The following is a 13,716-nucleotide window of genomic DNA, read 5'->3' on the forward strand; positions in this document are numbered from 1 at the left end:
TAGCCCAGAGCACTGAGGTGACCTGCCTGGGATCTGGGCTATCAAGCAGCCAGTTCATCCCTTCTGACTCCTCACCTAGTCCACTGCCCCCAAAGGAGCTGCCTCTGGAAAGAAGATCCGTCACCGATATTCTACTGGGACCCATCATCTTAGGGTTGGAAAGGAAGTAATGCTGTCCTTCAGATCACTGCCTCTAGAAAACCTCTGGACTGATTTATTTCCACTTGAACCCTTCTTTAGTTTCCTTGGAAACCAGTAATCTATATTAGTTCTGTGGATATACTAGACGTGAATTTACTGGTTTACGGTGGTAAGAAGTATGACAGACACGGGAGTGGCACGAGTAAGAGCAGAAGCTACAAACCTTCTTTGCATAGACAAATAGAAGCACCAGAAAGAGCAAAATCATTCCATACATAAATATACCCTCAGGCAGTCAAGTGTAGGGAAGGAGAAAGTGAAAAAGTTTTATCCCAAAGCTTTCCCAGGCTGCCTTTTCCATCAGCAAGCACAGAAATGCCAAGCTGGGCTTCTGGATGCATCTTTCTCTGAGCAGAACTAGCACTTTATGGGATTTATCCCCACTTCCTTAATGCTGGCGATCTGAAAAAAAAAAAAAAAAAAAAAAAAAAAGAGCTGGGGCAAGGAGGGATATCGTTTCTAGATAACAACACCCCTTCTGATTCGCTGCACCCTTAGAAACTCAAGAAGCAAACAGCCCCCTTCTCATAGAGAAGAAAGAATAATGCCTGGGCTTCATTCACAGGTCAGTAAATAGTCACTGAGCATGGAACCTCCACAACCATTGGAGTAACTTCCCAAGGACGGGCCCGTGGTCTTCCTTCCTGACCGGCCATGCCACCAATTACAAGTGACACTGGCATATAGCCGGAAGGAAGTCACTCGGTGGTGGTCAGAATTGTGCAATGCCATTCAACAGGATTTGTTCTTCCCTGACATCCTTCAACACATTACAACTATTTTATAAGATTACACCTGACAAGCACTTTCTCATGACTGGTAGCACACTGCACCTTGTGTCTGATAACACCTAAGACTAAGACTTCTAATTCTAATTCCTGATCTTGCTTCCATGGGCCTAGTTAGGGTGTCATTTAAAATTCTATAGCAAGTCAAGCAATGTGCTAATTGGATTAGCCAGTGAGTTCATACAAAGGGGAATCATTCTGTACCGGTTACCCAGTGATTGGTGTTATTTAATATCACAGGTAAACGATTTCGCTCAAGCTGTAAAGTAGAGAACACGTTTAACAGCAAGATGTGTACTTGGATACGCAAACATTAAAGAATTTTTTGCAAGTGACTGAGCAAAGACCCTCAAAGCTACTGAGCCAAGGAGTTGCGGATACTGTTCAAAAATGATAGCATCCACTTGTATAGATACTTTTAACTACGCTATGCAGGAAGTCGGCAAATTCCATCAGAATGTAATAACCATAAAATCCGTTTTCACCCTTATAAGTAAACAGTATATGGTTCAAGTGAGTGGGGAAAAAAATACAATTTTTGCACTAGTTATTGCAAAGATACTGAAATAAGTATTTCTATCACATAGATTTATGCATAAATTATTCCAACACATAGAGAAGCCACAGTAAATGCACAGAGGACTGTCTGGTTGTGTGTGGATTTATATCTGTTAGGTAACTCAGAGATTTAAATAGCAAGGCCAGTACTCAAGGATGTTACAGAGACTTGTGGTGCTCTAGGGAAGATAGCGGGTCCATAAACCAATGAACAGATCTCAAAGTAACATAACTGCAGTGTTCCAAGCAAACTCCTGCTTCTTCCATCCACGAGAAAGCAAAGATCAGTCTACTATGTTTGGAGCAGCATGTAATTGATGATGGAAACTCTCATGAAATCTCAGGGCTGGAGGATGATCTTTTAGTTCAACCCTCTGCATGATACTTAAAAGTTTTTTCTGCTACAACTCTGCGTCCATTTTTCTAAATGATGCTTAGACACTCCAATGTTGGGGAACTCGCTGCTGATAAGGAATCATACTTGATCTCTGGATGCCTTTGACTAGCTAAAAACTGCTTCCTTACATTGACTCAAAATCTGTCCATCTTACCCCAGAGGGCCCACACCCAAGTCCAGTGCCTGGCCCTCATTACAACCCTTCAGTACTTACCAGGGAGCTCTTAACTTCTCAGCCTTCTCTTCTACCTAAGGACCCTCAATCTCATCAACGATTTTCTCATGTGGCCTTTTTTCCCCTCCCACATCAGTACCGAATTCTAACCTAGAATCGGTGCAGAACTATATGACCTGGACAGAAAACACACTTAACATTCTCTGTCTCAATTTCCACATTTGCAAAATGAAAGGGCTACCTCAGAGATTACTCTGAGGCTCAAAGCCCTCAGAAAATTGAAAAAGCGTTACAAAAACAGAAAGAACAAGTTTCCAAGGACAAGGAAACCTAAATTCGAATAACACGAAGACCACCGTATCCTAAGGAAAATGTCTTCCAAAGGTAGCCAGAAATAAACTTTTGCCAAGAGTTTACTTTAGCATAGGGGCACCTGGGTGGCTCAGTCAGTTAAGTAGTGGACTTCAGCTCTGGTCATGATCTCACGGTTTGTGAGTTCAAGCCCGCATCGGGCTCTGTGCTGACAGCTGGGAGCCTGGAGCCTGCTTTGGATTCTGTGTCTCCCTCTCTCTCTCTCTGCCTCTCCCCTGCTCCCACTCTCTCTCTCGGTCTCTCTCTCAAAACTTAATAAACATTAAAAAAAATTTTTTTTAAAAAGAGTTTACTTTGGCATAAATCCAGGAACAATTTCAACCGATCTGTTTTTCTGAAAAAGCACTCCCCAACTTGTTGAGCCTATTTAGGCACTCCAATTACATCCAAACTTGATCCTTTTAAAATCAACGAATTTTAACAAGTGAAAAAGACATGACTGAATCCAAAAGGATCTGATGATGTATCCTCTGAAACTGAACTACGCACCATTCCTTTGGCTAAAACAATGTTTTAACGCTTTTGTAACAATCCCTCCCCTCCCTGGCTCTTATAATCCAGGATTCCTCCATGCTTTCAGAATAAAATCTAAATCCCCTTCATTGTCTACCCAAGGAATTCTCCTTCCTCCTCTCTAGCTACTATCCCTCATTCACTCTCTATTCAAAGGACACACTTAACCTGCCTTGTTCTCTCTTCCCCGCCCCACCCCTACCCCCATGCCTTTACACAAAGTCATAGCCAAGGCTCTGCAGCCATTGCCCCGCTTTATTCAGACAGCAGATTTTCTCCTCATTCAAACCTTTGCTCAAACATCCCCTCTTCCGGAGTCTCATCGGAATCACCAAGATGGTTTGAGGTTCCTGTTTCTTTCCTAGTACTTATTTCCTTGTATTGAAATTGTTTGTTTGTTTTTCTGTCTTCCTCGCCAGACAATGGAATCCTTAAAAGATGATGTGTATTTTATTCATTTGGGGGTAATTAGTAACTAGAACAGTGCCTTGCATAGAGTAAGTCCTCACTATATGCAGAATGAATAAGTTAATTAATATGCAGTAGAGGGAAACACAAATATACAGAAAAGTAACCATTCAATGAACTGAGGAAAGGGCATCAATCTTGCCTGACCTATATCAGAATTCAGAACTAACTCCAAATCGATAAAGTACTTTTTCAGTGGTCGGAGGTGTAACCTGTATGCTATTTCCCTACCCATTCTTGATTGCTAGAACCTCTTTTATCATTTGCAAGGCACTTTCCACACATTCACCTGCATCGCGCCGTTTAATCATTAATGCCACTGCAAGACCCTGTTACCCAACTGGGATTTAATGCGGCAAGCTCAGCATGAGGAGCACTGGACTTAGAGTCAGACAAGCTGAGCCCCAGGCCCTATTCGGCGGGTTGACTCCTGGTGTGTTATTGGACACATCTCTTACCCCGTCTAAACCGCAGCTCCCTCTCCCACTTTGCCATCCTTAGTGAAGGTCAAGTGTCATTGTTACACAATGTTGTCATTATTATCCAAGCTGGCATTTGGAGGCACCCAAACTGATCCAGAAAGAGCACAGACTTTGGGTATGGTGGGCCAGGCTTTGACTCCTAGCTATGTCACATAATAGCTGGGGAATTCTCTGAGCCACTTTTCTCATATTATAGAGATACTAATGATTTTTTCTCTTAGGTTCTTGTAAAGCGTAGTTGAGATAAAGAATATAAAAACATTTGTAAATTTTTCAAGTGCTATATGGCATTATTATTATTTATGGTTGGCCAGATTTAAGAACAACTTAGAACAGCATTGCTCAAAGTTCCCTGTGTGCCACAAGAGTGTTTAATAAGTATACCTTTGCAAAGTTATCGGTAACTACACATCAGCTTATTATTTTTTTTTTTTTTTGCATATCAGCTTATTAAAGGCTCTGAGAAGTCCTGCTGTAGAGAGATCTGTTTAATTCCATTCAAGCTGCCCTTTTCCAATTGCCTTTTTCCAATTTATTTGAATATGGAACACATGCCGTACCTTGTGGAATAGCAAGCATGAGAAGAGGAGAAATGTTCTTTCACCAGGTCGTCACCACATGACTCTCATGATAGACATTCGGAAACAAAAACCAAAATAGTCAAAGACTAAAAACACTCCCCATTCGACCATCTACTCACTTATTGTATGCAATATGCCTGCTTGCTAGAAGACAACCAAAAAAGTATATACACGCATACACGGGAAAAACCGAGTTAGACTTTTGAGAGGAAGTCATAAATTCTGAAGGAAGAAGGCATCCAGATACAATTGATTATGGGTGCGAAGACTTAAAAACTGTTCCAGCTGGGCATTTGTGATTCCCACTGGCTAGACTGCACTCTTAGTAACTTCTGGACTCGTATGAAATGAACAAGAAAAAAAATACTTGTTCATCTGCACACACATTTCCTTTAAAGTCGTGATTGCTCTTTTCACATGGTAGCAAAAGCTCACTTCATTATTTCAAATGGCTCTTTCTCAGAATCAACTCTTGTAACTTTAAAAGCCGCCATTAATTTCCCATTAGTAAACTTTAATTAAAATGAATATGTATCATTGCTTTCAGCAGTTGCATTTGTAATAAATGTATAAATACATTCAAATCTTGCCCAAAATGTTTCAGATAGCTATTTCTGAACAAGCAAACACTTTGATGTTATTTCAAAGGACTGTATCTACAGAAAGCTTTTAGAACCTTGCCCTTACCTAAAATAACTAAAATTTCATGGAAATACAAGGGACAGTTACCAACCTAGCTAAAATCTATTTTATTGATCTCAGAAAGTAGCATGTTAAAACATGAATGATGGCCCCTGAGCTTTGAACCATTCAGTACCTCGGTGTTTCTGCAACATTTGTGCATAATGCATTGAAAAGAAAAGCTAGAAGAAGCAGAGGGGTGTTCCTAATTTAAAGAATCCTAATGGTCTAAGATAATGATCTAATACAACAATCTGTGATGAACTGCCTTTCACCAGCTTATTATCAAAGATGGACCTACTGCCCAAAGTTGCATTCCAATACTCTACACTCGGAGAAGCTGAAACAATTTAGAAGGCATCTGAGTGTTAAACTCCATGAATTTTCCGATCCCTTTCCAGTTTCCTACATTAGGCTAAAGTTTGTTTAAACATACTTTATAAGGAGAAAACGAGGTTGAGTCTTAGACCATACTTCCATCAAGTTACCCCACTGCCCCCCCGAATATCGTAACTAGAATCCAAGAACAGGTGGATTAGATCATTCAGACTTCCATGTTAAACACAATATTCTGAAAATGTGGGCAAATATCTGAAAATATTTGCAACAATACTTCCTCCCAGGGAACCATGCAGTAGCAGAAAAAACCTCAAAACCCTGTAGAAATACTTAACAAAAGGAGTCTTGTGTAACCACAGTTTCTCTAAGAGTTGGGTGGGTCACTGCGTTTTTCAGACAGCCTGTGACTTTCCTTGTGCATTTGACCTTACCCTTCTTTCCCTCCGCCTCCTAGATCAGCTTTTCTGTATGGCCAGTTGACCCAGTGGCTGTGGTCTCACTGAGATGTATGTGGGCCCTTTTCTTTTCCTAATTATTTCTCACTTTCTGCATTTTATCTCCTGAGATAACTAAATGTCAATGTTCAACTGGGAAAATGTTTGGTTTCGACAGTCTAGTAAACATAATGATAATGAAAATTATTTTTCAGGTCACAGAATTTGATAATATATTTTTCATAAACTATCAATCTGGAGGAAGCATGGGCAGTTCTTCAGCTAATAAGAGAAGTGGCTGCATTATTTACATACATCTAGACGTTTCAAAGGTGATTGAAAAGTAAGTGATTTCCAAATCCGGCACAAAGTTTGCAAAAGTCACCAAATGGAATGGTAAGCGTGTAAGCTTCATTTTCCACATTATCAGATGGAAACTACTAATCATAGGCACCTCACCACTAAACAATTTCAGTGATCAATGTGAACATTTGAGTTCTTCATCAAATCTGAATGGCTTCATATAATAATGGCTGCATATAAGGCTTCATAATGGTCATTCATGGAACATACAGCTATCACATTTAACTGACATTTCAAAGTCCTTTGAGTCCAAACTATGGATCTTTCCAACACTGACGGGTCTGACTGCCTCTCATATACCACTTTTCCAGAAAGTATCCGTTTGGGAAAAAAAAAAAAAAAAGTTTCGCAATTTGAAAGTTTGCCGTCTATGGCAATGTTCATCCTGCTTCACAAAGCAACGACAGTCCCAGGAAAGGTTGCAAAATAACCACCCTTGCTCTTCTCCACGAAAACACTATCGTTCGCCGCAAAGAAAACAAGTGTTTCGTCCCATTCGACAAATTCTCTGAGCTGTTTCCACATGGGAAACATGTCCTCGGCACACTTAATGATTTATAAAGCCTTTATCACAAAGATAACTACAAATGAAACGGAAAAGGACACTGGCATACCAGCACGTAAGCCCCACATTGGTGCACTTACTAGGAAGTTTCCTCATTTTACTTACACTGCATACTTCTGAGCACTCTGTTTCATGATATTCCTAAATCTAGGCAGTGACCGCTCAAATGACGGCTCCCTCTGCCCAGAGAGTTTAGCTTTGTATTCCAGTGTCTAAGTGGAAGTGATATCTGTGTAAAAAGACTTGGTACATCAGATGACAAGTAGCAGAGCGACCAATGAAGATGCCAAGTCCGATTAAAGTTTACAAGACGCGCCACCCCTTTTCTAAGGTTTCTTAGTTATGTGAGAAATCAGAATGTGGGGTTATTGCAAGCTAAGCAGAAAAGACATCATAAAAGTGAACCTACTCGTGGTTGGAGATAGATACAAATATAGATTATAGATCTAGATATAGGTGTCGGTATTCTCCGAAAAAGGACAAGCCGTCTGCCCACTAAGCTTTTTACTTGGAGCACAGTACTTCTCCTACCAGTGAGCATTCCAATGTGGGTACTTCTGAGCAGTAAGAATTCCCATATAACTAGAATTAGCAACAGGGAACAAAAGAAGCCATCCAAATGGCAATATACCCCGCAAATTCAACATAATAAAAAAAGATTTTTAGAAGATGTGACAGGAATCCTCTCCCGGCCACTGAAACAGTATCACTAAAAATGGGGAGGGGGTAGCATATAAACAGAGAGAAGCTGGTGAAGCAGCGTGGGGACACAGAGGGGAGGGATGGGTTGATCAAAACCACTTTGCTGCCTGTCTCTTGCTTCTCACTTCCCTCCCACCTTAGGTTGTGATCACAAATCTTAAAAATGCAAAACCCGGTATAAGAAAAAGAAAAAGAAAAAGAAAAAAACCCCACACACTGAAAGAGTGTGACTAGGGTTACTACCTCAGCAACCCTAAAGGATTTTCGTGCAAAAGCAAAGCAGTGAGGCTGTTATGTGGTTAGCAATAGCAGTTCTCCCCCGTCCCCACCCCTGATACCGTACCTCCAGATCTGCCCGAGCTGCAAGATGTGGATCAGTGACTGCAGGAGCCAGATGCAGAAGGAGCAGGACGCAGACCTGTGTTTGCCGCTGGCCCGGGTGGCCCCGCTACTGTTGCTGCCGCTGTTGGCGGCGGCGATGTTGCTCTTGCTGGCGTTGGACGCTTGCCTTTGCGGCGTGGAAGGACGAGCCTCGCCTTCCGCGGCTGCAGACCCACTGCTGGCCACAGTCTTGCAATCGGCTCCAGGCTGCGGGCAGCTGGAGGCGGCTGCGGTCGTGGCGCTGTCCTCGGTGCTGAAATCGTGCACGAACCAGCGGAAGCTGAACACTTGCACCGAGAGCGAGCCGAGCACCACGAAGAAGAGCGTGAGCCCGAACCACCAGCGCTGGCCGCGCAAGTAGTAGTCCACGGCGAGCCAGATGTCCGTGCCCACGTCCGCGAAGTACACGGCCACGGCGGCCAGGATCCAGAGGCAGTCCCACAGCGAGTAGCGCCGCTGCTCCCTGCCCAGGCGCAGGCACAGCGCCGCCGAGCCCGCCCCGCTGCCGCCCGGGCCGCCAACGCCGCCGCCCGGGCCGCCCAAGCCCCCGGAGCCGCCGCCCGAGCCGCCGCTCCCGGCACAGCAGCAGCAGCAGCGCGAGCAGCCGCCGCCGTCCGGGCAGCAGCCGCCCCCGGCCGCCTCCTCGTCCTCGGCTCCCGACCCCGACGGCAAGCCCGGAGCCAATCCCTGCACCGAGCCCGAGTGGTCCGAGTTCTGCAGCGGGGTGAACGCCACGTCGCTGCTCTTCTTCATTTTCAGCCTCCCGTCTGACTTAGCGGCCATGATGCCTCCAAACCGGAGGAGAGCCCTCCTTTATCTGACACCTTTCCCCGCTGTCTCCTCCTCCCGCCACCTCCTCGCCTCGCCCCGGCTTCCCTCCCTGGCGGCGCGGCTCCCCCTCCTCCTGCTCCTGCGCCGGCTCGCCCGCCGCCGCCCGCCGCCCGCCGGGCTGGGCGCTGGGCCGGGCTAGCGGCGCGCCTGGGGCCGGCAGGAGCGCCGCCTGGCTGCCTGCGCGGAGCCAAGCTGCTCGCGGCGCCCCGCGCGCGCCCCTGCCAGCCGCCCGCGCTCCTCGCCGTCCCGGCCCCGCGGCTGCCGCCCGAGCCGCCGCCGCCGCCAGCAGCAGGAGCAGCAGCGGCCGCCGCGGCGCTCCTCGGACCTGCACATTCCTCTCCTCCCCTCGCGCGCGCTCCCTCCTCCCGCTTCCTCTCCTCCACCAGCTGACTCCGAGGGAGAGGATGACCTCATCCCTTCTCTTCCAGCTGCCGCCGCTCCCACCCCGGCTCGGGAGGGGCGAGGGAGGAGGAGGGCCCCGGAGGAGGGGCCGGGCCCGAGACTCGCGGCTGCGGTGGGGGTGGGCGGCCGGCCGGTCCCGGGGGCCGGGGGCAGCGGCCGAGAGGTCGACGAGGGACGGTCGAGGGCCCCCAGCTCACAGGATTTCGGGGGAACGCTGGGTGGATTTGAACGACACAGGGGGAGGGGCAGGAGGGCGCCGAGAGGAGGGGTCTCGGCGTCCAGCCCTCGCGGAGGTCGAGGAAGAGCCGGCAGGGGCGGGCGGGGCGGCGGCGGGGGCTCAGGGGGCGCAGGCCTCTTTGTATGCCGCTCTGATCTGCGGGTACCTGGACCAGGGCTGGGTGTGCAGCTGGGGCTGGCGACGGTTTGGGAGACGGGGTTTAACTCGGACACGAGGGCCCCGAATGCTGGCAGCGGCGGTGGGTGTGCCCGGCCTCGGGAGAGCTGAGAAGGGAGAGGGCGTGCGGGGCCCGCAGAGGCGCGGAGCGCAGCGCAGAACCGCCGGCCTGGAGTGCCGCGGCGAGGGGGCGGGTCCGCGGGGAGCCCCAGCCGGCGCCCTCGGGGGAGGGTGCGGTGGACCCCGGCGCCAGGAGCCGGGAGGTGGGGAGGTGGCCCAGGCCCCCTCTGCGACCCAAGCCCACGTCGCCCGGCCAGCACGCCCCACGCGCTCTCCGCCGCCGGGCAGCAGCCGAGCCAGGGGGAGCGGCGGGCCTGGCGGCTGCCCTCCACCCACTCCTCCCTCGGGAGGGAAGCGCAGCACCCCTGGCGGCGGCTCCCGGCGCCGCGGGGAAGCGGGGCGGGGCCGGCAACCCCGGGAAACTGTGGCCCCGCCGGCAGGTAGGCAGCGGCGGAGCCGCGAGCGGGCGCCACCTCCCCTACTCCAAAAGGAGAATTACCTTCTCTTAAAGCTGTAGGAGTTACGGACTTGAGGTGTGGTCCCCCAACTCCAGAAATGACTCGAGTGAATCAAATCTGTCATGGGAGTGGTTCGCCAAATGAGAAACGACGAGAATATAGGATATTTGGGGGCTTGAAAAAAAAAAAAAAGATTCTTAAAACCCAACACACGTAGGATCCTCATTTTGTTTTTAAAGCCAGAAAACTTAGTCTGATTTGTCTCGCTTAACTTTTGCAGTGTAAGTGACAGAGAGTGTAATTCTTTAATTACACTGTGACTCACATGTTTTAAGACCAGAGGGAAGTGAGGCAACACGTGTTACACTGCCATTAAGAGCTGCCACTTGTGGTCTTCTAAGTCTGGAGGCAAAACATAGCACCCTCCTCTCCTTCCCCGTTGTAGACACCAGGCTCCATTTGAACTAGTGTGTGCGCCATTCTTAATTAGTAGCATCATGAAGTAGAAATGCAGGGGAAAAAATTCTCTGCGCGTAGAAATAGCCACGCCGGGGGCGCCTGGGTGGCTCAGTCGGTTGGGCGTCCGACTTCAGCTCAGGTCACGATCTCGCGGTCTGTGAGTTCGAGCCCCGCGTCAGGCTCTGGGCTGATGGCTCAGAGCCTGGAGCCTGTTTCAGATTCTGTGTCTTCCTCTCTCTGCCCCTCCCCCATTCATGCTCTGTCTCTCTCGGTCCCAAAGATAAATAAACGTTAAAAAAAAAAATTAAAAAAAAAAAGAAATAGCCACGCCGGACATCTGGTGGTGCTAGGGCTCATCGGCTGTTTTAGCACCAACCTGGACAAAGTGGAATTCGCCCCAGCCCTGGATGTGGCCTCCTTTATTCTTACAGGTGGCGGCCCTGGGCGCCGCCTTACTTGGCCTTTCCTGACTGTGTGGCAGGAGCCTGTAGGGCCACAGAGCCCCTGCCCCTTACATGGCATGTACAAATCCATTATGTCTAGCAAAAGTCATGGCCAAGTGGTGAATAAAGGTCAATGCAGTATCACGGAGCCAGACAGAACGCCAGGCAAAGGGCGTATTTTTAAATCTAACTTTCAACTCGGATCCTCCTGGAGCGAGAAAATCCTTTTTAGAATAACACTCTGGTGCTATTTCCCCAAGGTCCAAATCTAAGATTCCATCTCCAGGGCACTACAGCTCATCTTACTGTGTGCCAAACCACTGGGGAGAGGTATGATCTCTTAGGTGACCGGGTCCTAAGGGATGGAGTGTATTCTAGGTCAAATGCAGTGCCTTAACATTGTTCCAGGGAAAAGACCCTGCAGAGCATCTGAGCTTCTAAAGGCCTGGAGCTGACTGAAGGTTCCTTTAGAGCAGGGATGTTTCTTACTCGGTTGTATCCTGTGCACCTAGCACAGCACCTGCACAGACTATTTGCTCCGAAAATTACAGCTGAATGAATGCATGAGTTTATAGAAAGAACATTCCATAACTACATTCTGTACTCACTATGTTCCCATGGCAACATAGGAATTATGAGACTTACCCTGTTAGGTTCTAAGAAGGAAATAACTAGTGATGGTTTCCTTAATAATACATTTGCTCGAAACTGTCTAGACCCTTTTGGAAGTTTCTGTCTGGACCATCTCTGGAAATGTTAGTGGAAGTTGGTGGAAGGAGTGTACAAGTAGGTGATCGGAAGACGAACATTCCGTCCCATCCTGGTTCTGCTGCTTACTGGCCCCAGGATCTGGGCAAATTGCTTAATACACAGGATTAAGAGGAGGATTAGATGAGATAATGCATATTACTGGGCTTTGTATACAATATTGTTCCCGAGAGTCTCTAATCCCATAAGTCTATTATTCACGTCTCAGGATGCGGATTTTAATATCACCTGCTCTATCATAATCGTGGCACTTGTCAAGACTGACGGACATAATGGTGAAGCGCTCAGGGTTTAGACTCAGACAGAGGCGCCCTTGGGCATGTTATTTAACCTCTCTGGCTCTCATGTTTATCACTCGTAAAATAGGGATGATAATAGTCTCTAGTATCCAATGTTGTCGCCAGGAATAAATTAAATGATACATGTAAACTAACACCACATCCAGTGTCCAGAACATTCAAACACTAAATACACAACATTCTGTTAATATTCTTCATGTTTCTTCCACCCCCTCATGTTTTCCTTTTTTTTTTTCTTTTAATGTTTATTTATCTTTGAGAGAGAGACAGAGACAGAGACAGAGCATGAGCAGGGAAGGGGCAGAGAGAAAGGGAGACACAGAATCCGAAGCAGGCTCCAGGCTCTGAGCTGTCAGCACAGAGCCCGACGCGGGGCTCAAACTCACAAAACCATGAATTCATGACCTGAGCATAAGTCAGACACTCAACTGACTGAGCCACCCAGGGGCCCCTTCCACTCCCTCGTGTTTCCTGGCTTAACTCTAAAATTTAATGTTCAGCTTGTCAACTCTCCCTAAAATCAGATTTCCTCAAAATACTGTCCTTGGACCAACTGCAGCAGAATCCATTGGTTTTTGGTGCAGGTTCCTGGCCTGTCTGTACTATAATCTCTCCTTCAATGATCTGATCCTCTACTGTATCTCAGAAGTTCACCTCCACTGTAATCTAAACCGTGATATTACTCAACGGCAGGCATCCCGCCGCGGCTACTCCCTCCCAAATGGTTCACCCATTCCCTCAAGTACCCTTGGATTCCTTTCTGCTTCATTCTCATGCCCTTTAACCTGATCTTGCCCTCACTTTTCTCCTTACGTAGCAGAACTTCCATAGTCAGCCATCATCAGCTCTTTCTCAAACACGTCCTCATCCTGTTGTCCCTCCCACTCGACAAAACACCGAGCCTGTCCAAACCCTCTCTCCACCAACTGGAAACCTAGGTCCCTCCAACCAGCTGCAGTCAGAGGAAGGGTGCAGCCAGGCTGACTGAGCTCCTTTTTGGTCACAAAAAGCCTGCAGGGACCCCCCAGTCCTGCTCAGCCTCACACTGTGCCTTACTTGTCCCTTTTCTTCTCTACTCTTCTAAAGCATTATTTCTTTTTTTTTTTAATTTTCCCTTCTCCAACTTTACCTCCTTCCTCATCCTTAATCTCAGCTGATGCTTCCCATTTAACTGAGAAAAACGAAGCAATCAGAACAGAACCCACAAAACTCTCAGTACCTCCCAGCCTACCTACCGGCATTGGTACCAACATACTCAGCCTCCTGCCTGCACAAGGAGACCCCGCTTTCTCACCCTTCTCAATGCTCAAGAGCACAGCTCAAGGATAATTTCAACAATCATTGGTTCTCCCTCTGCTGGGTCATTCCAGTTGGCACACAAGCATGCTCTCATGTATCCACGAGTTAGAAAACAAAGCAACCCCCCCCCAAAAAAAAACAAAACGCAAAACATACACCCCCAATTTTTTAATTCCAGTACCCTTTTAGGTACCACTAAATCTCCCCAAAACCTTTCACACAGAGTTCCTCTAGAGTTACCTAACCTGGCAGTCTTCAGTTCCTCTTCTCCTAACCTCTGGCACACTCTCAGATGAACCCAGG

The 13,716-nt window shown here is 47.6% G+C and overlaps 1 protein-coding gene across 1 annotated transcript in view; it reads right to left on the reverse strand.

Moving 5' to 3' along the window:
- Window positions 1-8,848, reverse strand: part of XKR4 (XK related 4) — a 374,859-nt gene extending 366,011 nt beyond the window's left edge. Inside the window, exon 1 of the mRNA XM_049633683.1 lies at window positions 7,963-8,848. Within this exon, the coding sequence (XP_049489640.1) occupies window positions 7,963-8,783 (821 nt within the window). The 5' untranslated portion in view covers window positions 8,784-8,848. The remainder of the gene's footprint in view (window positions 1-7,962) is intronic.
- Window positions 8,849-13,716: the final 4,868 nt, after the last annotated feature.

This window comes from Panthera uncia, chromosome F2 (assembly GCF_023721935.1).
Source record: "Panthera uncia isolate 11264 chromosome F2, Puncia_PCG_1.0, whole genome shotgun sequence".
NCBI classification, from domain to species: Eukaryota; Metazoa; Chordata; class Mammalia; order Carnivora; family Felidae; genus Panthera; species Panthera uncia.